The sequence below is a fragment of the Siphateles boraxobius genome, unplaced genomic scaffold, assembly GCF_051911475.1.
Source record: "Siphateles boraxobius isolate OS27281-9 unplaced genomic scaffold, OSU_SipBor_1 12, whole genome shotgun sequence".
Classification (NCBI taxonomy): Eukaryota; Metazoa; Chordata; class Actinopteri; order Cypriniformes; family Leuciscidae; genus Siphateles; species Siphateles boraxobius.
This window is the reverse complement of record NW_027508722.1, coordinates 33,810,001-33,829,616: the sequence shown is the minus strand read 5'-3', so window position 1 is coordinate 33,829,616 and position 19,616 is coordinate 33,810,001. Positions and strand designations below refer to the sequence as shown.

Genomic DNA, 19,616 nt, shown 5'->3' with positions numbered 1-19,616 from the left:
GACGTCAGGCCTTCGCCATAGTAGGATTTATCCGTTCGCGTTTTCTTTTTTCACTCTTTTTATTTAACTCAAATTTAAACAAGATGAAAACAAAAACGAAACATAAAAGCATAGGATACAAGTAAAGAGAAATAAAACAACACTACGAGTCGTAAATTCGTGACCCTAGTGTTGATTAAACAGACGTGAGTAAGCAATCTTAGGAGATCGCTAGGAATCGATAACACAGGGGGCGGTATCTGCGTGTGATTATTATTCCTGTGCAGGTGCCTGTCAATGAGAGATTTCCGTTATTTTAAATCACAGGTGCGGTTTGATGCCGCTAACGTTATTATAACTCGAATTAGTTTAATAATCAGGGGAAAAATATGTCAGAAAACGATCAAACGTGTTTGGTAAGTTTTGATTTCATATGTTCGGTCATTTTTCTAAAATCGTATTTTAATGGAAACCTACATTTAGAAAACTGTTATAATGACCGATGTTTGTTTCAACAGCCGTTAATTATATATTATATGAGGGAGAAATACTTCAGACATGCCATAAATACAGCTGTGAAGAATTTAAATCTATATAACAATGATCCAGTGCTCCGGTTCTTCAAAGCTTTCGCAACCCTGATGGAAGGTAGGCTAAACTGTGACTTTATATATGTATTATAATGAATAAAGGTTCCAAAAGGGGAGAGATAGCCTAACGTTACCACAGAATATCCGTTTTCGGTTCCTCAAAAAAACCCTTTAAGTGAACAGATGTTAAAATAACAATTATTCTTAGTACGAAGAGAACTTTAAAAATCTAAAGAACCTTTTTTCCTCGTTAAAGAACCTCCATTTTTTTGTAATGGAAAAGTTCCCTTTAACTATTCGCCATTATATATTTAGAACAATAATATCTTAGTAAAAGCCAAAAGTAATATTGGCAAACTATATATCATTTGAAAGCTTACAATCTTACAAAGTTTTCATCTTGGGTGGTTGTTTTTTTAAAAGAATTTACAGAGGAGTAGTAATTTATCAATTTGCAACAATAATATTTCATATTCATTAGGCGTGTTTAGGCCTTTTTGAAATAGCAATGAACATGAAAAATCATGAAAGATTCGTAGAAACCTCTGTTTGTTTTCATGCCAAGAGTTTAAAAGATAACACCAATTCAATTTTATTAGAAAAAAAGGTCTGAAAATGTTTTAAATATAAAGAAAAATATTATGGATTCTCGATTTGTGATGCGGCTGCGAGCTATAACGCACATATGTGGTCTTCTTATGCGTTTATTAGAGGTTGAATTCAAATCAAATACTGCCAAACCACCTATACTACTTCTGAATAGGATGTCTACTTCATAAATTGTATGAAAATTATGGAAATGCATAGTTCAGATCACTCAAAACATATGAAAATGGAGGCGCCCTTAGTGCCATCTAGTGAAAAATGTTGGTACTGCGCCCGAATAAAATCTTACTGAAAGCTCATTTTTTGAGATATCAACCTAAAATTTGGAGCACAACTTGTTCAGATTTTTGGCTTTCATTTTCTTGCAGTTTTAGAGTAAAATATACATATTTTATATAAAATATAAATAATTATATCTTTACATTGTACATTTTCATAAACTCAAACTTATATAACTTTTTTTATGTTTCACTTTCATAATTTATTTCACTTCTACAATAATCTGGGAAATGTCTTCTTTAAAACAAGACCAACCCTAGGTCTATATTCCAAAGCATTCTTGAATTACAACCATTTAAGTTTTGATAGTGATATCATGTCTATGTGACAGTTAAAGGGTTAATGGATGTTAAAGGTTCTTAATGAAACCGTCGATGCACACACACATCACAGCAGCTCTGAATAAGGTCTATAAAGAACATTTCTTTTTAAGTGCTTCCATTTTCCTTACTTTCCTTATTTATGTGTTTATGATAGCCGTGATGATTATGAAGGTATACTGTTATATGATGGCTGATTTTGTTGATGATGATGATGATGATGATGAAGGCTCATGCTCATACATTGCAGGCCACATTCAAGAGGCTTTGCGAGAGCTCGTCCAGCTGAAGGATCATCCACACCTGTCTCTGTGCTCGACAGTAGCTCTCGTGTGCGCACACAAACGCTGTGAAACCGTTGGTAACTCTGACCCAGCCTCTCTGTACATACACTGAACTGAATGAAACATTGATTCAGGGGTAATGTGTGTCGTTCTGTGTCAACATGAGATGGAGATGCTGTGAATGAGCTGAACAACGACCTGAAGCTGTCTGGATCCACAGCCGGTGACAGAGCGTTGTATTACGCAGCGCTACTATACTGGATCCTGGAGCTGAACCACAAAGCCAGAACATGCGTCAAAAAGATGCTGAAACTCTCCGAGACGTCACCAGAGGTTTGTGCGGCTTTCTGACCGATCAGTGAATGTTTAGACTCGAGGAGTTTACACTGAAATTAGGGATGCACTGATATGAACATTTTGGCCGATACCGATAATTCTAAATATTTGAAAACCGATATGTTGGCCGATAAATCGGAAGCCAAATTTTTATATGATTTTTGAGAGACTGATTACAAAAAGAAAACTCTCCGTGTCCCAAGCACACAATTATAATGTTCTCATGATAATTGTATGCAGCCGATATGACAGACTTGCGCTGCACATTTTGCACTTACAGTATTTTACTTTTCAAAGTCATTCCAATCATATTTCAAGCAATTCAAAACCATCATGTTGAACAGTGAACATCTGAAATGTCTCAGCTGAAGGAAATAATCCATTATTTATCGGCTTTAATACATCGGACAAATGTTTTTAACTGGCCGATAACGATAACATAAAAAATGAATATATATCGGCCAATACCGATATAGTGGCCGATATATCGTGCATCACTAACTTAAAGATCTTAAATAGTCTACAGTATCATTTAACATTTATACCATAAACTGATTAATACACAAAGGCCTCTAAACATCAGCATGATCAAAACTTTGCTGTCGCACACTCCACTACATGCTTAGTTTAAAACCGTCCACCTTTAGCTTGTGGTTCACGTGATTTTGCAATGAAATCTTTATTGATTAAGGAAACGTTATAGACCGTTATACTGGGGATTGCAAGAGCGTAATTGGAAATACTGCATTCAAATGTGCTGGTATGCTCTAAACACAAGGCCACAACTTGTTTTCTTTATTAACAGGGGCTTATTCTCAAGGGCTGGATTGTGTTGACCTCCGACACGGAAGAGAACAGACATCAGGCTATACGTTACTTTGACAGCGGTGTTCAGGACACGGGAAATTTATTTGGACTCATGGGAAAAGTAAAACATGCCTTTAGAAGGAAACGGATGATCTATTTTGGGTCTCGCAGGGACTAAACTGTTTCTTTGACGTGCAGATCGAGTTCTTCATGGCGAAGCAGAATGTGCAGTGCGCTCTTGACATCGCCAATCAGATCATAGTCTCTCATCCGGACTTCAGCCCGGCACTCGTCACGAAGATGAAGGTGTTCATGTCTCTGCGAGACTGGGATCAAACTGAGGACGTCGCCCGGAGGTGTGTGTTCACTGTTCACTGAGCTTTTATGTGAAAAGGTAGTTTTAGGCGTTATTCAGTGACTTTGCTTGAAATGTGTAGAGTTCTGGAGAGAGACGGACGTGATCTGAAAGCTCTTCAAATGATGACTGTTATTGCTGCGGCGAAGGATGGAAATATGGAGATGGTAATTCTGTTTCTTTTAATTTATAAGTGTAAATGGACTATTTAAATGCTGAATTTAATCGTTTATACCACTCTATACTTATGAACACTTATTTTAAGTCCCCTTGTGGTGAAAATCAAGTTTTTAATGTTGTTTATATGTCTATGTGGTGTTTTTAATACGCTTTAAGACAAACCATGTGTAAATTCATAAATCGACAGCATTGCTGAGTATTTTCTCCTTAAAACGGCAGTGAACCAAAAACACTCGTTGAATCGCTGGTGTTTCTGACGTCACAAACTACCTTGTAACCAATCAGATCAACGTGTGATCGTCAACGAGTGGATCTCTGAGTGAGTGAGTGGAGGCGGGGCTCATTTGCATATTCATAGAACCGTGGATACTAAATGAGGCAAGGGTGTCGAGTTACATTCAAGATTTTTTTAAGATGTGAAGAATTTTTTTTCAAGGAAAAAACTTTTAAATATGTTATTTTGGTGATTAAAGGTGAATTTTAAGGGATACAATTATTGACTACAGGGGGACTTTAAAAATGGCATGAACTTTTTTTTCCAAAATGCTGTAAATCAACATGAATGCAAATATTATATTTTTTTAGTTTTGAACTAAAAACAGAAACTTTTTATGCGTTTTAGCTGGAAATTTACACTTTTTATCATCTCCATGTAAACTACAAAAACGCATATTTGTAACAACCGTGACGTCATGCACATGTGTGTAACGTGTTCTTTAAAAGCGCATAGTTTCTTTTAAAAGCGCATAGTTTCAAAGTGACATCGCCATCTACTGGCCTGGCAGCAGAATAGAGCGTTTTTAGCCTCTTTTGCGGATCCGTGTGAACAACGGGGATCGTTTCGACAATGTTGTCGTCTATGCACAAAGGGAAATGCATCTGTTTTTATTACACCACTGTCGTGTAAACGTACCCTAAGAATGTGAAAACCATATCAATTTAGTTGTTTTAAGCTTCCTTTTATCTCAGACATTCTTATTTGTCTTTGACCCACAAATGTTATTCCGTTGTGTATTTCAGGTGAAAGAGCGTCTTCAAGCTTTAATGAATGCAGTTGAGATCTCTGAGCCCTGTAATCCCAGCCTGCACCTGGAGATCACAGCACCCATCAGCCGACTGGTGCGAATCACTCTCAATATAATCACGTCTGCTTATACACTGTCAGTGCTAATGTGATAATAGACCAGGCTTGTTTATTACACTGAACACACACCATCCTCACAGGGTTTTTTTGCATCCCTAAGAGTCAGTTTCCATGATACTTCTTGCCCTTGGGTCGTTTCAGAGCTATTAGTTTTTGTTTTGGAGCTTGTTTCACTGGCTTGAGACTAATCTATCCGTCCTTATTATCTATTTATTTATTATTATTTATTTATTTTTATTGTAATTATGCAAAAAAAAAATTGTGACACTATATACATGTGCTAATATACAAAATAAACAGGACAAACAAACTTACAGCCAGAGTTGTAAAGTCCAGGTTCAGAAAGTAAAATTCCTCCTCAGTATTTTGTTCCAATCATCTGGATTTGCTAATTAGCACAGTTTTTCAGCCAGGAGATTCATGGGCCGATTGTGTGTGTGTGTGCGTGTGTGTGTGTGTGTGTGTGTGTGTGTGTGTGTGTGTGTGTGTGTGTGTGCGTGCGTGCGTCTGTGTGTGTGTGTAACTGAGGAAATGGATGCATATGAACCAGATAATATAAACCAGAGTAGCTGTAAAGAATAACAGATTTACCAATAGTAAAAACAACAAATATAAATAAAAAAATAATAATATTACATATATTATAATAATATCTGTCCTGACTATTACAGTATAGTCTCTGAAAAGCTCCAAAATCTTTCTCCCCCACTGCAGTGTGGACACAACAGCGAGATCCTCCAGATGTTGACTGTGTTTGTGCGTCGGGTTTGGTCACGTGCGCCAGCATCAGCATCTGATGTCCTCTGTGAGCTCGGTGATCTGCTCAGTCTCCAAGACAAGAATAAAGACGCACATAAATGCTACTCTACAGCACTGAAAACAGACCCCAAATGCACACCAGCATTAGTAGGTACAGTATAACACATCCAGGCAGCAACATTATCATCACTGTACAAAACTGTGATGCAATGTCAAACTGAGCTGACATGAACTAACAATAAACAATTTTATTTTTTTTATTAACTAGTGTTTATAACTGTAACTGTTGACAAACTGTAATAAATGTATTGCTCATTGTTAATGTTAGTTGATGCCTTAACTAATGTGACCTTATTGTGTTGGCAGATTATTTTCATTATGGTTATACAGAAAGGAGAGTTTTGTAACGTGGATTTGAGGGAATATGTTTTTAATTTCCACTTAAATTAAGTTGCAAACAAATCTTAATAGTCCTAAAACAGGCTTAATTTAAAATCTGTTAAATTCCAAATGTTGCTATAGTATAGACACGTAAATCTTTCATTTTTATCCTTCATAGGCACGATCAGATGCCAGCTGATGTGTGATCAGCTTGAAGAAGCCGCCCAACAGCTCGCGTTCTTCTGTGAAGTGCAGGAGTCTCTCGGAAACGTAGCGGTAAAAAGCTGAAAAATAACAATTTCTATAAACAGCCTCTTCTTATTACACACGTTTAGTAGTGGCATTCAAGAAATGTTTAGATGGGTAATAATTAACCCTGATTATGCCTTTGGTAGTTTTGTGTAACTGTGATGTACATATGTTTGATTAAACAGGAAGTTGCTCTGCTGAAGGCCATTTTGTCCAGGAAGCAGAAAGCAGACGAGGAGACGGTGATACAGTTTCTGAAAGACTCCACAGAGCTTCATTTCTCTGCTCTCCGTGGCATAAATTATGGTGTCGAATACCTGCAGATGCTGGACCTCAATTTCCTCCTGCGAATAGTGCGCATGCACCTGGAGTCCAAGCAGGTATTTTATCCTTCGTAATATATCAATATTACAGAAAAATCAAGGTCGTGGGTTCGATTATTAGGGAATGCAAGAACTGATAAAAAATGTAATTCAGTGTAAGTCCCTTTGGATAAAAGAACCCGCCAGATGCATGAATGCAAATGTAAGAAAAGAGGATTTTTACTTCTGGAATTAGTCAGTTACTTATTTTTTTTTGTGATTTAACAGGATTTTCTCCTCATTCCTGGACAAACTCCACCATTTTGGCTCAAACACGCAAATATGATCTTAGAAACGATCGTCAAAGACATTCCTGGCATGTCAGCGAGCTGTTATTATATGGCCTACGTCAAGTTCCTTCTAGGCAAGTGTGTCGAGATGAAGGAACATTTAAATGCGTCACCTGATGTTAAGATAAACGCTGCAGTGATAACAATCCCAGAATGCCTCTGCAGGCGATCACAGGACAGCCCAGCGGCTTCTGAACCTGTGCATGGAGAACGAGCCGACCGTGCCGGAGATCCACCTTCTGCAGGCCCGACTGCACCTGAACGCTGGAGACCACAGCTCGTGTCTGAGCTGTCTGGAGGCTGGAGTCAGCATCAACTTCCAGGTGAAAGAGGAGGAGTGCTGTGTTCAGTCAAGTACATTGATTTTTCTTGTGTGAAATGCACTGTATTTGGAGAAGCCTTTTTTCCCCCTTGAAGTCTACTACTACCTTGTAACCAATCAGATCAACGTGTGATCGTCAACAAGTGGAACTCTGAGCTGAGTGAGTGAGTGGAGGCGGGGCTCATTTGCATATTCATAGAACCGCGCATACTAAACGAGGCAAGGGTGTCGAGTTACATTCGAGTTACATCTCTCTGACCATTAGATTTCAAATGGAAGGTTTTTTTTTCTGTCACTTTTTACTTCAGTATAATGTATTTTTGCTGCATAAAAGCAAAGACTATATAATAACACAAGATGCGTTTCTACTATTGTTTTGAATGGGGAAAAGTGCAATGCTCTATATGGCGGAATAAGTCCCGCCTTCTAAATAAGAGCCAATCGCCGATTGGTAAAGTCATCGCATCAGTACAGCTGCCGTTAGAAGCTCTGGTTCCTATAGAAACAGTCATACGCACACTTCCACTGCGCATGCGCATTAGCTTCTTCCAGCCTGAAAAATGTCATCTTCTGTCATGAGCATTTAGAAACAAAATGGATGAGACAGTTGTTGTCTGATTTCATTGGAGATTTCAAATATGAAATTCAATCGTAAGGTTGGCGAACAGTTTTGGGGAATTTGATGTTTCCCCATTTAAAGAGATAGGAGCTTCACTTGCATGCCCGAGAGGCGTTTCAAAGATGGCCGCCTAGCGAAATGTCTTGTCTTAAAGGAATTTAGATAAAAGTATTAAGTACTTTATGAACGGTAGTGTAACTGGACCTCCGGTATTTGTGTGTTTATATCTTGAGCACATGTCTTTTACAGGTTCGAGATCGATTCCAGTTCAATCTGCTCAAATCTCGTGCTCTGCTGAGGTCTGGAGACCTGAAGAACGCTATTCAGTGCCTGAACATCACAATGAACATGGCAGGGGTCCGCAGGCCCTCAGAGGGCCCGCAGTCTTCAGTCACCAGCAGTGAGCGAGTGTCTGTGTACCTGGAGCTCACAGAGGCCCTGAGACTCAACGGACAACAGGTCCAGTCTGCACTTTCACTAAAGGCAGTGTTGGGGAGTAACTTATTACAAGTAACTTGGGTTACGTAATCAGATTACTTTTCAAGTAACTAGTAAACTAACGCATTACTTTTAAAATGTACAACAAAATATCTGAGTTACTTTTTCAAATAAGTTACGCAGATTACATTGTTTTCCCATTAATTGACTGACAGCTCCTCATATTGAGACAAATCGAAGTGCAGAGGCGTTGTGTGTAAACATGATGGTTATTGTAGTTCTAGACTAAATGTGAGCATTTACTCATCTCACTTGCACAAAAAAAAGATTCAATATTCCTCAAAATGAATCAAATCAGTGAAATGCAGAATCAAAATAGTCAAGTCAAGTCAAATATATTTATATAGCGCTTTTCACAATACAGATTGTATCAAAGCTGCTTCACAGTATCAATCAAAACAACTTAACAATGTTTGTTTATTACTGGAAAAAAAAGACATCCAAGTTTGGTAGAGCTAATCAATGGTATGATTGGTTAATTAATTTGAATATCCCCAACTGAGCAAGCCAAAGGCAATACTATGGAAACCTCCAATAACTAATTATGTTAAATAATGCATACATTCTTATGCATTTAATCTCACTTTAGTGGCCAAAATACTTGCTTCTGACCTTCGATGATTCAGTAACACCATGAGCAAAAATGGCTATAGATTTTTTTGTTTTTATTTGTAAAGAAATGTTAAACTTTTTTTCTCCTGCATCCTATTCTTTCGTTATCCAGAATGGAAGCACAGCTGCTAGTTACTTTTTAAGGGAGTAACGCAATATCCAGAATGAGCATTTAGATGCATTACTTTACAAAGTAACTTTCCCAAACACTGACCAAAGGAATACCCAAAAATGAGTTAAAAAATCATTTGAACCAACCAGCCCTTTCTGAGCTCTCTCGTGTCTTAAGAATACTGCAAAACTTTCTCTTTCCTCAGCATGAGGCCACTAAAGTTCTGCAAGACGCCATTCTGCTCTTCAAAGGGACACAAGAGGAGACGCGTGTCATGCTTGCTAATGTGGATCTGGCTTTGGGGAGAGATGATGTGGATGCCGCTGTGGCCATCCTGCAAAACATTCTGCCTACTGAATCAACCTACATCCAAGCCCGCGAGAAGATGGCTCGCGTTTACCTGGAGAGGAAAAAAAACAAGAAGCTTTACATTGCATGTTACAGGTGAGAACTCTACGTACATCGTTTATGAGTGACAAATCATGTCCAAGTCATTTTCTCAAAATCGTAAGAGAAAATTTTCAAATAGAATAAAGTAAAAAATAAGGGCTTGACATTTACACTTGTAAACCCGCCAGATGCGGATGGATTTCAGCAGTAATGTTGCTTATTGCGCTTAAACAGTCAAATACACACAAAATAATGTCAAAATGCCAGTCTTGGCGAGTATTCACGTAAACACAGTCAGTTATGTTGTACGTGAACGTAAACAGTTGAGAAATAAAACACATGCATTACAGTATATTGGATCCGTGCGTCAGGTCTTAAAGTGACAGTAGGCTAATAAACCCGCTGCCAAATTATGAGAAGATAATATTAAAAAATAATATTAAAAACATCTATATGACAGTTTTCTTCAGAGTGGCTAGTAACCTTGGAAAACCACTAGCCACTGTGTCAAGCCTTGCATAATATAATTTATTTATTTGTTTATTTATTATAAGATATTGTAATGGTGATATTTCTTTTCCTGCTGTAAATGAATATTTATATGTAAATTAATATGAAATATTTACTTAAATCTTATTTTTTTTTGTTTTATGCAGATTACAGTAATTTTTACTGTTTAATTAAAAATACCTTAACAAAAATCTTTTTTTATTCACAAAAGTGTTAGTGCTTTTAGAGGAAAAAAATATGTATTCAAATCTAATGAGAATCACTATTGGGGGTAATTTACAAAAAAAAATACAGAAATTTCACAATGTAAAAAAAAATTGTGAAACATTTTTCTTTTTACTATTTCTTTTGAAATATGGGTTACATGAGCTTCACTCTAAAGTTGTAAGAAAACTTCTTTAGTATCTTTAAAAAAGTATGTTTTTGCTAAAGCATGTGGAAGTTTGCTTGCCATCTTAAGCTAAAAATGTTTCAGAGAAATATGTAAGCAGCTTCCAGGACCTCATACTAGCATCTTGCTGGCTGATGCCTTCATGAACATACACCAGGTATATATTTCATGTTCTGGGATTTTCATTTGGCTTCTCAGCAACAAACATCTCACAAAATCTTTATGAACTATAAAAAAAAATTTTTTCTTAAAGCCAGAGGAAGCTGTCAAGATCTACCAAGAAGTAGAGAAAATGGGTCCTGAATACACATTAGCCAAGAATATAGGCCAGGCTTTAGTGAAGGCTCATGAATATCACAAGGCAAGTGGCTTCTACAGGTTTATAGAGGACATTTACTTTGATAACAGTTAAAGGAAGCGTTGGTTTCTCATGTTTCAGGCGGTGAGCTACTATGAGACGGCTCTGAAGACCGATGCGCTGGACTGTGGTTTGAGTATTGAGCTGTCCGAACTGCTCCTTAAACTCAAACGATTGGAGGAAGCTCAGCAGGTCCTGGAGAAGGCCTTGGAACATCAACCTAGTAATTACAACTCAAATAAACATGACTGAGAGCCACAAGAAACGGGTATTATTGTTCTCAGATTGATTTTCGTTTCTCTGCTTTTGCAGCTACTGCATTGACTACAATGATGAACGATGTAAAAGTTTTACGACTGTTAGTAAAAGTGCTACGGGCCAAGAACGAGTCCGCTCTGGACGTCGTGCAAAAGGTTTGTGAGTATTTTCAAAGTTATATCCAACGGTAGGGGGTCAAGTTATGGGGGTCTGCTAGAAATTATTTATAGTTAAAAAAACATTTTTCTTATACTGTACATTGCTGCTACAACCCTGTGCCTGAAACACTCTGTTTAAAGTTCCTGTTTTGCCTTTTTGAAAAGCCCAGTCTGTTGTTGATTGGTCAGCTGGTGCAGTCTGTAGTTGATTGGGCAGTGGTCGTGAAAAAAAACCTGCAAAGAACCAGTAGGCGGGATTATGCAAATGTGTAGCATGGTGACGCAGCTAAATCATAGGCTGTGTTTGAAATCCTGTACCCTCATTAACTATTTCCCACATTAGTCCACTAATATAGTTCACTTGAGGAAGTGAATGAAATCATTTGTTCTTGTTGTTTAATAATTATTTGAAACTTGGCAGTTCCAGTAGTAAGATGAAAAGATTTATCTTGAACTCTGTCATGAAAACTTACGTATAAACCATAATTTTAACAATTCAATAATCAATTAAACGGAATTTATTCCTGTGTGATATTACGCTGTACCCACATTGGACCAGCGGTTTGGAAAATGGATGGATGGACGATTCAGGTGTGTGCGCCATCTTCTGGTCAGACGCGGGAATTCATTCGGTACGCGGCTCTCACAGTGCATTATGGGTATTCTCTAGCCGTTGAGCGCACATCGGTTGTGCACTTATTATAGCGGAGCATTATGGGATTGAATGAGTGCGCTCGATAACGTCCACTATGGTTTCAGACACCACTACAAGGATGTCCCGTCAAATAGTGCCTTATTTAAGGGTATACATGAATATCAGATGATTTCACCAACGTCTCCTCACTGACGTCACTCTAAAACTTGTCTTCCGCCATCTTGAGTACCTGATTTGGCAAGATCGATACGTCAGTCGCAAAGGAACTAGAGCTTATTCTCTGGCCGAGCCCGAACTTGCGGGCCGATATTTCCCGTCACTATCCTCGGGCCCTTGATCTAGAGATGTGCACTCCCAATGCAAAAGAGTGCGGCGCGGGACTAGATTTGATGGCGAGTGCGAGCGGCAATGCACTCTCTGTGTGTGTGCGCGTTGCAGGGAGAATAAAACGATTCGCGGGACTCCCGCAAACTAGAAATATCTATGAATAAAACATATAAAAACTAATACATTTTTGCAGAAAAGCAACAAGAACTAAAACAAAATAGAAACGATTTACTGACCAGAGTTTCCTTTTAAAACACGTTTGCAGCGTTGAGCGATGTAGCCAATCACAGACATACGTGTTGATTTCTTCAACGCAAAGGCCAATCAGAAGCATTTAAAATAGACTCCCCTCACTGCTCAAAACCTCTATGCTCAAAACTGACTTTTTGTTCAGAGCTCTGTATGCTGACAAATCCTCTAATTGTAACAAACAAAGTGTATTTATTATGAAAGATTCATTGTGCAGTCAGCTTAATTGATATTAACAGAGATGTGAGATCGCGATTAACTGATCTCAGCTTTTTAGGAATTATTAAGGGAGCGCACTTTGCGCGCATTCAGTCAAAATCCTTCAATCATATCATGCCCAACCATGCACGCAGCTGCTTGCTTTTATGTTATAACAGTGGTTTGTGTGTGCAAACTCTCTGTGCAGTGTTCATGTTGTCTGTGGTGAGTGGATGTAAATGATAATGAGCTTACGCTAGCTTAGGGGTGTACGATATCACGATTTATGATCGTGGATTAAAATATATCCACCGTCTGCTTTTGAAGAAATGTCGTAGTATCGTGCATTCTATCAGTTGCAGTTCTGGCGCCTCCGTCTCAGCATAGGCTACAACGCGACTTATATTCACATCAAATGTTAACGCAAAGGAACTGGACAATGCAGTTCCCCTTCAGGGACTACCGCTGCGTGAAATCGCAGTGGGAACGCCCTCAGCGTGACGCGTCTGAAGCATGAATGAAATCAGTCAATGGAGAGAATGAGCGTACGGCGAGTGACGTCATCGACCAGGAAGCTATAAATATCCCCTGAGTACACAACACGCCAGCTTTTAGTTACTTCAGCAGCTCTGTGTGTGTCTGAATCTGTCGATTGTGTTTGTCTGTTTTGTCAGGAGTTTTCACTATATATATTTTATATAAAAAAACCAATATGAGCGAGCAGTATAAGAAGTGTGTTCCCCCCTGTACTCGGCACATCACGGGTGGAGATTCACACGAGCTAAGTGTGGCTTGTTTGGGAGTGCAGCAATGCCCAGTCGGCTCTCGAGGGAGTCGATTGTCAGCATTGCGAGCGTTTTCCCTTGAGAACTCTGCGCTCGCGGCGATCGCTCTTCGAGGAGAGTGATTTGCTGCGAGCTCCCCGAGGCTCGGGTCCCGCTTCTGTTGAGGCAGAGCGGCGGCGCTTGTCTTGGGGCTCGCAGATGGATCTCGCTGGCGACGTTGAGACGGGCTCCGCCCTATCTCAGCTATCTCCGACGAGATCTAGTGCCTCTCACCCGGCTCTGGAAGCACGCGCTGCGGCGGTTACTTCTGCCCGGGTGGAGGCACATGATGATGTTGAATTGAGATTTTCCAGTTCTGAGGAGCTGGATGTCGAAAGTTTATTATCAGAGAAAACTAGTTTATCACATTATACTGCAAATGAAGAAGGTTTGATGGACGTATTATCTCGGGCTGTTGAAAAGCTAAAAAAATAAATAAATAACAGTATCGAGTGGCCAGCTGATAGACAGGTTTCTAGAATTAAAAGCAATCTAGATGATAGATTTCTGTCTGCACGACCTCAACCTTCTAGCCGGTGCTTACCGTTCTTCCCAGATCTTCATGCTGAGTTTTCAAAGACCTGGGTTAGACCGGTTTCAAGCAGAATTTACACAAATCAGTCCAATGCTTATGGTAACATTGTTGGTGCTAAATCTGCTGGTTATGTGACGATACTGTAGGCGGAGGAGACGCTTGCGAGCTATCTCTCTCCTGCTTCATCGTCTTCACTTAAAGCACCGGCTCTTCCACCAAAAAATAAATAAATAAATAAATATATATACCTCTGTGCTGGTGGGGAAGGCTTACTCGGTGGCTCGGCAGGCGGCTGCATGTTTGCATACGATGACTTTTATGCAGGCTTTTCAGGCCGACCTGCTCAAAGGAAATCTGAGGGGGGTCCCCGCCGAGAGAGACTTGCGTTCACCTCCCTTAAGGGTGCCCTGTCTCTCCCGGCGCCCTCAGGGGCCCGTCCTACTAACCCTGCCGAAACAGGGCGTAGAAGGGTCTGGCGAGTGCTTTCCCGAGGGACGCTCGCCGCCTCTAAGGAGGGTTCTAGTGTGTTCAGACCAGTCGTTCCCTGCCGGTGCGCCGTTACAGGGCACTGTGTCTGTCACGCAGAATGTTCAACCAGAGCAAAGTCTTTCGTCGAGTTCGTCTTCAAAAAGAGCACAGCAGAAGCGGAGTGTCACGTCTCGTGCCCCCCTGCAGAGAAACTGGAGGGACGAGGCGGGGTGCTCTCCGGCGCGGCCTTCTCGGGGCAGGACTGATCTGAGGACAGTCATTGTCGGCCAGAAAGGCCGCGTCGAAAAAGTCCTGACGGGCTGAACGTCAGGACTCTGAGGGTGGTCCCCATCGGGAAAAACTTGAGTTCACCGCACAAAAACACGGTGCCCTGTCTTTCTCGATGCCCTCAGGGGTCTGTTCTACTAACCCTGCCTATACAGGGCGTAGAGAGACTCGGCGAGCGATTTCCCGAGGGACGCTCGCCCCCTCCAAGGAGGGTTGTGGAGTGCTCAGACCAGCTGTTTCCTGCCAGTATGTTACAGGGCGCTGTGTCTGTCACTCGGGATGTTCATCCGGAGGCCAGCCTCGAGAGGCTGGTTCCCTTAGTAGAGTTCCTGGCGGAATGGGTCCCCCACCCAGCAAGGAGTTAGGATACTACTTCATCGAAAAAAAAAAAAAATCCTGACGTGCTGAACGTCAGGGTTCTGAGGGTGGTACCTATCGTGAAAGACCTGAGTTCACTGCACAAGAACACGGTGCCCTGTCTTTTCCGATGCCCTCAGTGGTCTGCTCTACTAACCCTGCCTTCACAGGGCGTAGAGAGACTTGGCGAGCGATTTCCCGAGGGACGCTCGCCCCCTCCGAGGAGGGTTGTGGAGTGCCCAGACCAGCTGTTCCCTGCCAGTACGTTACAGGGCGCTGTGTCTGTCACTGGGGATGTTCAAATCAGATCCGAGGACTGGTTTGTCATGATAGATCTAAAGGACGTTTACTTCCATGTATCTATCCTCCCTCAACACAGGAAGTTCCTGAGGTTCGCTTTCGGGGGCGAAGCGTACCAATATCGGATTCTTCCGTTCGGCCTAGCACTGTCACCCCGAACATTCACGAAGTGTACGGATGCTGCTATAGCCCCGCTGAGGTTACAGGGCATCCGCTTTCTGTACTATATAGACGATTGCTTGATTCTAGCTCAATCGGAACAACAGGCGGTTCGGCACCGAGATGTCGTTCTTGCTCATATCAAGTGACTGGGGCTGAGGCTCAACGCCAAAAAGAGTGTTCTTTCTCCATTACAGAGAACCACTTTTCTAGGTGTAGTGTGGGATTCAACGACGATGCAGGCACGATTGTCACCTGCTCGTATTGCTTTGATTCTCGCTGCAGTAGATCAGGTCAAGCTAGGCCAGTCATCCACTGTAAAACAGTTCCAGAGACTGCTAGGTCTCATGGCAGCTGCGTCCAACGTGATACCTCTTGGCCTCTTGCACATGAGACTGTTACAGTGGTGGCTCAGGACCAAGGGATTCTCCCCGAGGGGAAATCCGCTTCGCATGATCGTGAGTTTGCGACGGTGTCATCACGCCCTGATCATGTGGAAAGATCCTTGGTTTCTGTCCCAAGGCCCTGTGTTAGGAGCTCCTTGTCGTCGCGTTATGCTAATGACAGATGCCTCTCTCACGGGTGGGCTCAGGATCTGTGGGAGGACCATCATCGTCTGTGGCACTTAAACTGCCTAGAGATGTTGGCGGTGTTTCAGGCTCTGAAACACTTCCTCCCAGACCTAAGGGGCCACCATGTTCTTGTCCAGACAGACAACACATCGGTGGATTCTTATATCAACCATCAGGGGGGTTTGCGTTCTCGCCCGCTTTACAAACTGGCACGTCAGATCCTTCTATGGTCCCAGGGGAAAATTCTTTCTCTGAGAGCTTTTATCTCCCGGGGTATTTAAATCAGGGGGCAGACATCCTGTTAAGACAGGGGCCGAGGCCCGGGGAATGGAGTCTTCACCCCAAGGTGGTGGAACTCCTATGGAAACATTTCGGTCTTGCCGAGGTAGACCTATTTGCTTCTCGAGAAACATCACACTGCCCGCTGTGGTTCTCTCTCAGCCATCCAGCCCCGCTGGGGTTGGATGCGATGGTACATCCGTGGCCGAGGTCACGCTTGTACGCTTTTCCCCCGATCGCTCTGCTCCCAGGAGTTCTGGAGAGGGTTCGCCGGGACGGGCTCAGTCTCCTGCTAATAGCCCCGTTCTGGTCGGCCCGGGTATGGTTTGCGGACCTAGTGTCTCTCCTCAACGGCTCTCCCCTAGAGATACCGATCAGGAGAGATCTGCTCTCTCAGGCGAGTGGGTCGATCTTTCACCCCCATCTAGAGCTATGGAGGCTGTGGGCTTGGCCTCTGAGGGGGTGAGGGTTAGACCTATAGTTCTGCAGGTTTTCTGTCCTCCGCCTTTTCTGACGTCAGACCAGGAGAAAATTAATTTGCTGTGCCCAGTTTGGGTTTTGATGCTTACGTCCACAGAGCTGCCCTGTGGAGGAGATCGGAACAAATGTTCGTCTGTTTGGGTCACCTAAGAAAGGGTGTCCTGCATCTAGAAAAAGGATGAGCAAGTGGGTGGTCGAGGCCATCCCACTTGCTTATGGTTCGGCCCATCAGCATTCACTTTGGCTGTAAGGGCTCATTCCACCCGGAGTATGGCTGCTTCTACAGCTCTTCTTTCAGGAGCTTCTCTTCAGGACGTTTGTGATGCGGCAGGCTGGTCCTCACCGCACACTTTCGTTAGATTTTATTCCCTCGATCTTAGCTCCACTCCCGGGGCTCAGGTTCTCTCGTCGGTTTGTGTCTCCTAATGACACACGACGGGGATTTGGTCGTATGGGGATGTGGGTATTGCGTTCCCACTGCAATTTCACGCAGCGGTAGTCCCTGAAGGGGAACGTCCCGGGTTACGTATGTAACCCTAGTTCCCCGAAGGGACGGACGCTGCGTGTCCTGCCATACTCTCGGCATCCCCTTGGGTCGCTGCTTCAGTAACTTTTAAGCTGGCGTGTTGTGTACTCAGGGGATATTTATAGCTTCCTGGTCGATGACGTCACTCGCCGTACGCTCATTCTCTCCATTGACTGATTTCATTCATGCTTCAGACGCGTCACGCTGAGGGCGTTCCCACTGCGATTTCACGCAGCGTCCGTCCCTTCGGGGAACTAGGGTTACATACGTAACCCGGGACGTTCACATAAGTTCATTATTTGCATGTGCTTACAAGTCATTCACGTGTTGATGCGCGGTTCTAACGAGCGCTTTTCTGAGCGCGTACACCCGAAGCGCACGCACACTAAGCCTGTCTAACAACAGCGACAGGTTACTGAACGAAGTTATTTTTCTAGTCTTATTGTGCGAATACTGTCAAATACACACAGGGTTTACATAAACAGAGTTGGTTATGTATAAAGTGAAACAAACAGAGAAAATCTGCTTCCTAGCTAATGCCGTCAGTATTGTAGACAGTACTCGGCAGGCACTCAAGATGGCGGCAGTCAACTGGAAAAAGAGTGGATGATGTAAGAGGTCATGTGACTGATATTCATGTATAAGAGGCGATTTTGCACCCAGCCATAGAAATAACAGCAGTAACTGACTACAAACGTCTTCAGGCAAGTGTATTCTTTTGGAGCGATTCTTTTCCTCTTTAAAACGGTGTTGATGCGTGATCGGCACGATACGACGCAACAAAAGTGGATAGAACCCATTATAATCAGTGATGCTGTCTACAATGCCGCACCAATTCCTGACAATGAACTTCAGTTTATGATATACTTAAAGCAAACGTGCTACTTCTCACATGAAGAACAAATGGATTGCAGCGTGTTAGCATTGTTGAGGCAAGTTTTTTTTATGTGCAAACAAATATAAGTGTCTTTTTGCTCTTCTGTCAGGCACATGATATCCAGCAAAAAGTAGTTTGTCGTGTTACAAATGAACATCCAGCAGAATTAGAGGAAGAGAGGAAGTTGTTATCGTCCATCTGTTGTGACTGGGCTCATGAGTTTCACCTCAAACACGACCTGGAAATGGCCAAACTACGCTATACAGACGCTTTACATCACAGCCCAGACAATGAAGAGGTCAGTCAGTGAATGGTGTCGTGAGATTTGGAGGGAATGTTTCAGTATGTCACATTTTGTCCTGCTCGATGTCGTCCACCTGCAGATCATCTTTCATCTCGCTCAGTTCCACTATGATCATCAGAAACTGGACTATAGCGAGGAACTGTGTGTGAAGATACTCCAGCTCAACCACAACCACACCGCTGCCTCAATGGTATCGCTTTCCAAATGAGATTTATCCATGTACAGTCACACGTATTTATTTTATTCAGACGCCTTCAACACTTCTCACATAATCACAATTTATTCACTATAGTTTAGAAAATGGTACTAAAATATGACTAAAATATGAAAATAAATGGTACTTTAATAACTCTTATGAACTCAGAGTTATTAAATCAGTTGATATTTGACTGGTTTTGTCCGTCCTTCTGTTAGACTCTCACACATGAATTATGTTGAATATCTGTCAGCTGTTAAATTTAACTACACAATTAGATAATACCAGTTTAGCTCAACCAGTTACCAAGCAATGCTTCATGTTGTTCAGTCTGTGGTGTAAAAAGGTGCTTTAGCAATTAAAGAAAAAACACTTCAGCAAAACATGGTCAGGTCAAAGTGTCGGAATCATTTTTGGGTATAATATGTCACAGTTTACTTTATTTTGCTATCCACACTTACATAAATGAATGAACTATAGCGTCCTGCACCCACTAGTAAAAAAAATAAATATCAAAAATGATATCTGGTGTCTGAATAATTTTTGGTTTGACTGTATGTCTGTGTTTGGTTTTATCCTCAGCTGTTGGCTGATACATTATTTTGGAAGAACCAAAAAGAGGAATCAGTCAAGATTTATGCTTGTATAATGGAGCAAAACCCAGGTGTGTTTCTGACATAACTTAAACATAATTATTACATTCAAATATTTCATGTCTGTTTCCATTTACTGTAGACAACTTTCATGCCATGGCCAAGCTTCTACAGATTCTGCGCAGGATGGGGAAACTAGACGAGGGCCAGTCTGTTTTTAAGGCGTGTGAAAAGTTCAGTGTGCTGTCGGTCAGAGAACCGGGCTTTAATTACTGCAAGG

General features: G+C 41.7%; 1 protein-coding gene across 1 annotated transcript in view; it reads left to right on the top strand.

Moving 5' to 3' along the window:
- The first annotated feature begins 278 nt into the window (after positions 1-278).
- ttc21a (tetratricopeptide repeat domain 21A) overlaps positions 279-19,616 on the top strand; it is a 27,456-nt gene continuing 8,118 nt past the window's right edge. The window contains exons 1-18 of the mRNA XM_077219147.1: positions 279-395; positions 498-627; positions 2,025-2,135; positions 2,225-2,391; positions 3,200-3,322; positions 3,400-3,557; positions 3,639-3,723; positions 4,757-4,855; positions 8,112-8,321; positions 9,290-9,528; positions 10,460-10,532; positions 10,629-10,736; positions 10,815-10,956; positions 11,046-11,146; positions 18,353-18,541; positions 18,627-18,737; positions 19,326-19,407; positions 19,479-19,616. The exon at positions 19,479-19,616 is cut by the window's right edge and continues 13 nt beyond it. Coding sequence (XP_077075262.1) covers positions 369-395; positions 498-627; positions 2,025-2,135; positions 2,225-2,391; positions 3,200-3,322; positions 3,400-3,557; positions 3,639-3,723; positions 4,757-4,855; positions 8,112-8,321; positions 9,290-9,528; positions 10,460-10,532; positions 10,629-10,736; positions 10,815-10,956; positions 11,046-11,146; positions 18,353-18,541; positions 18,627-18,737; positions 19,326-19,407; positions 19,479-19,616 — 2,293 coding nt within the window. The 5' untranslated portion in view covers positions 279-368. The remainder of the gene's footprint in view (positions 396-497; positions 628-2,024; positions 2,136-2,224; positions 2,392-3,199; positions 3,323-3,399; positions 3,558-3,638; positions 3,724-4,756; positions 4,856-8,111; positions 8,322-9,289; positions 9,529-10,459; positions 10,533-10,628; positions 10,737-10,814; positions 10,957-11,045; positions 11,147-18,352; positions 18,542-18,626; positions 18,738-19,325; positions 19,408-19,478) is intronic.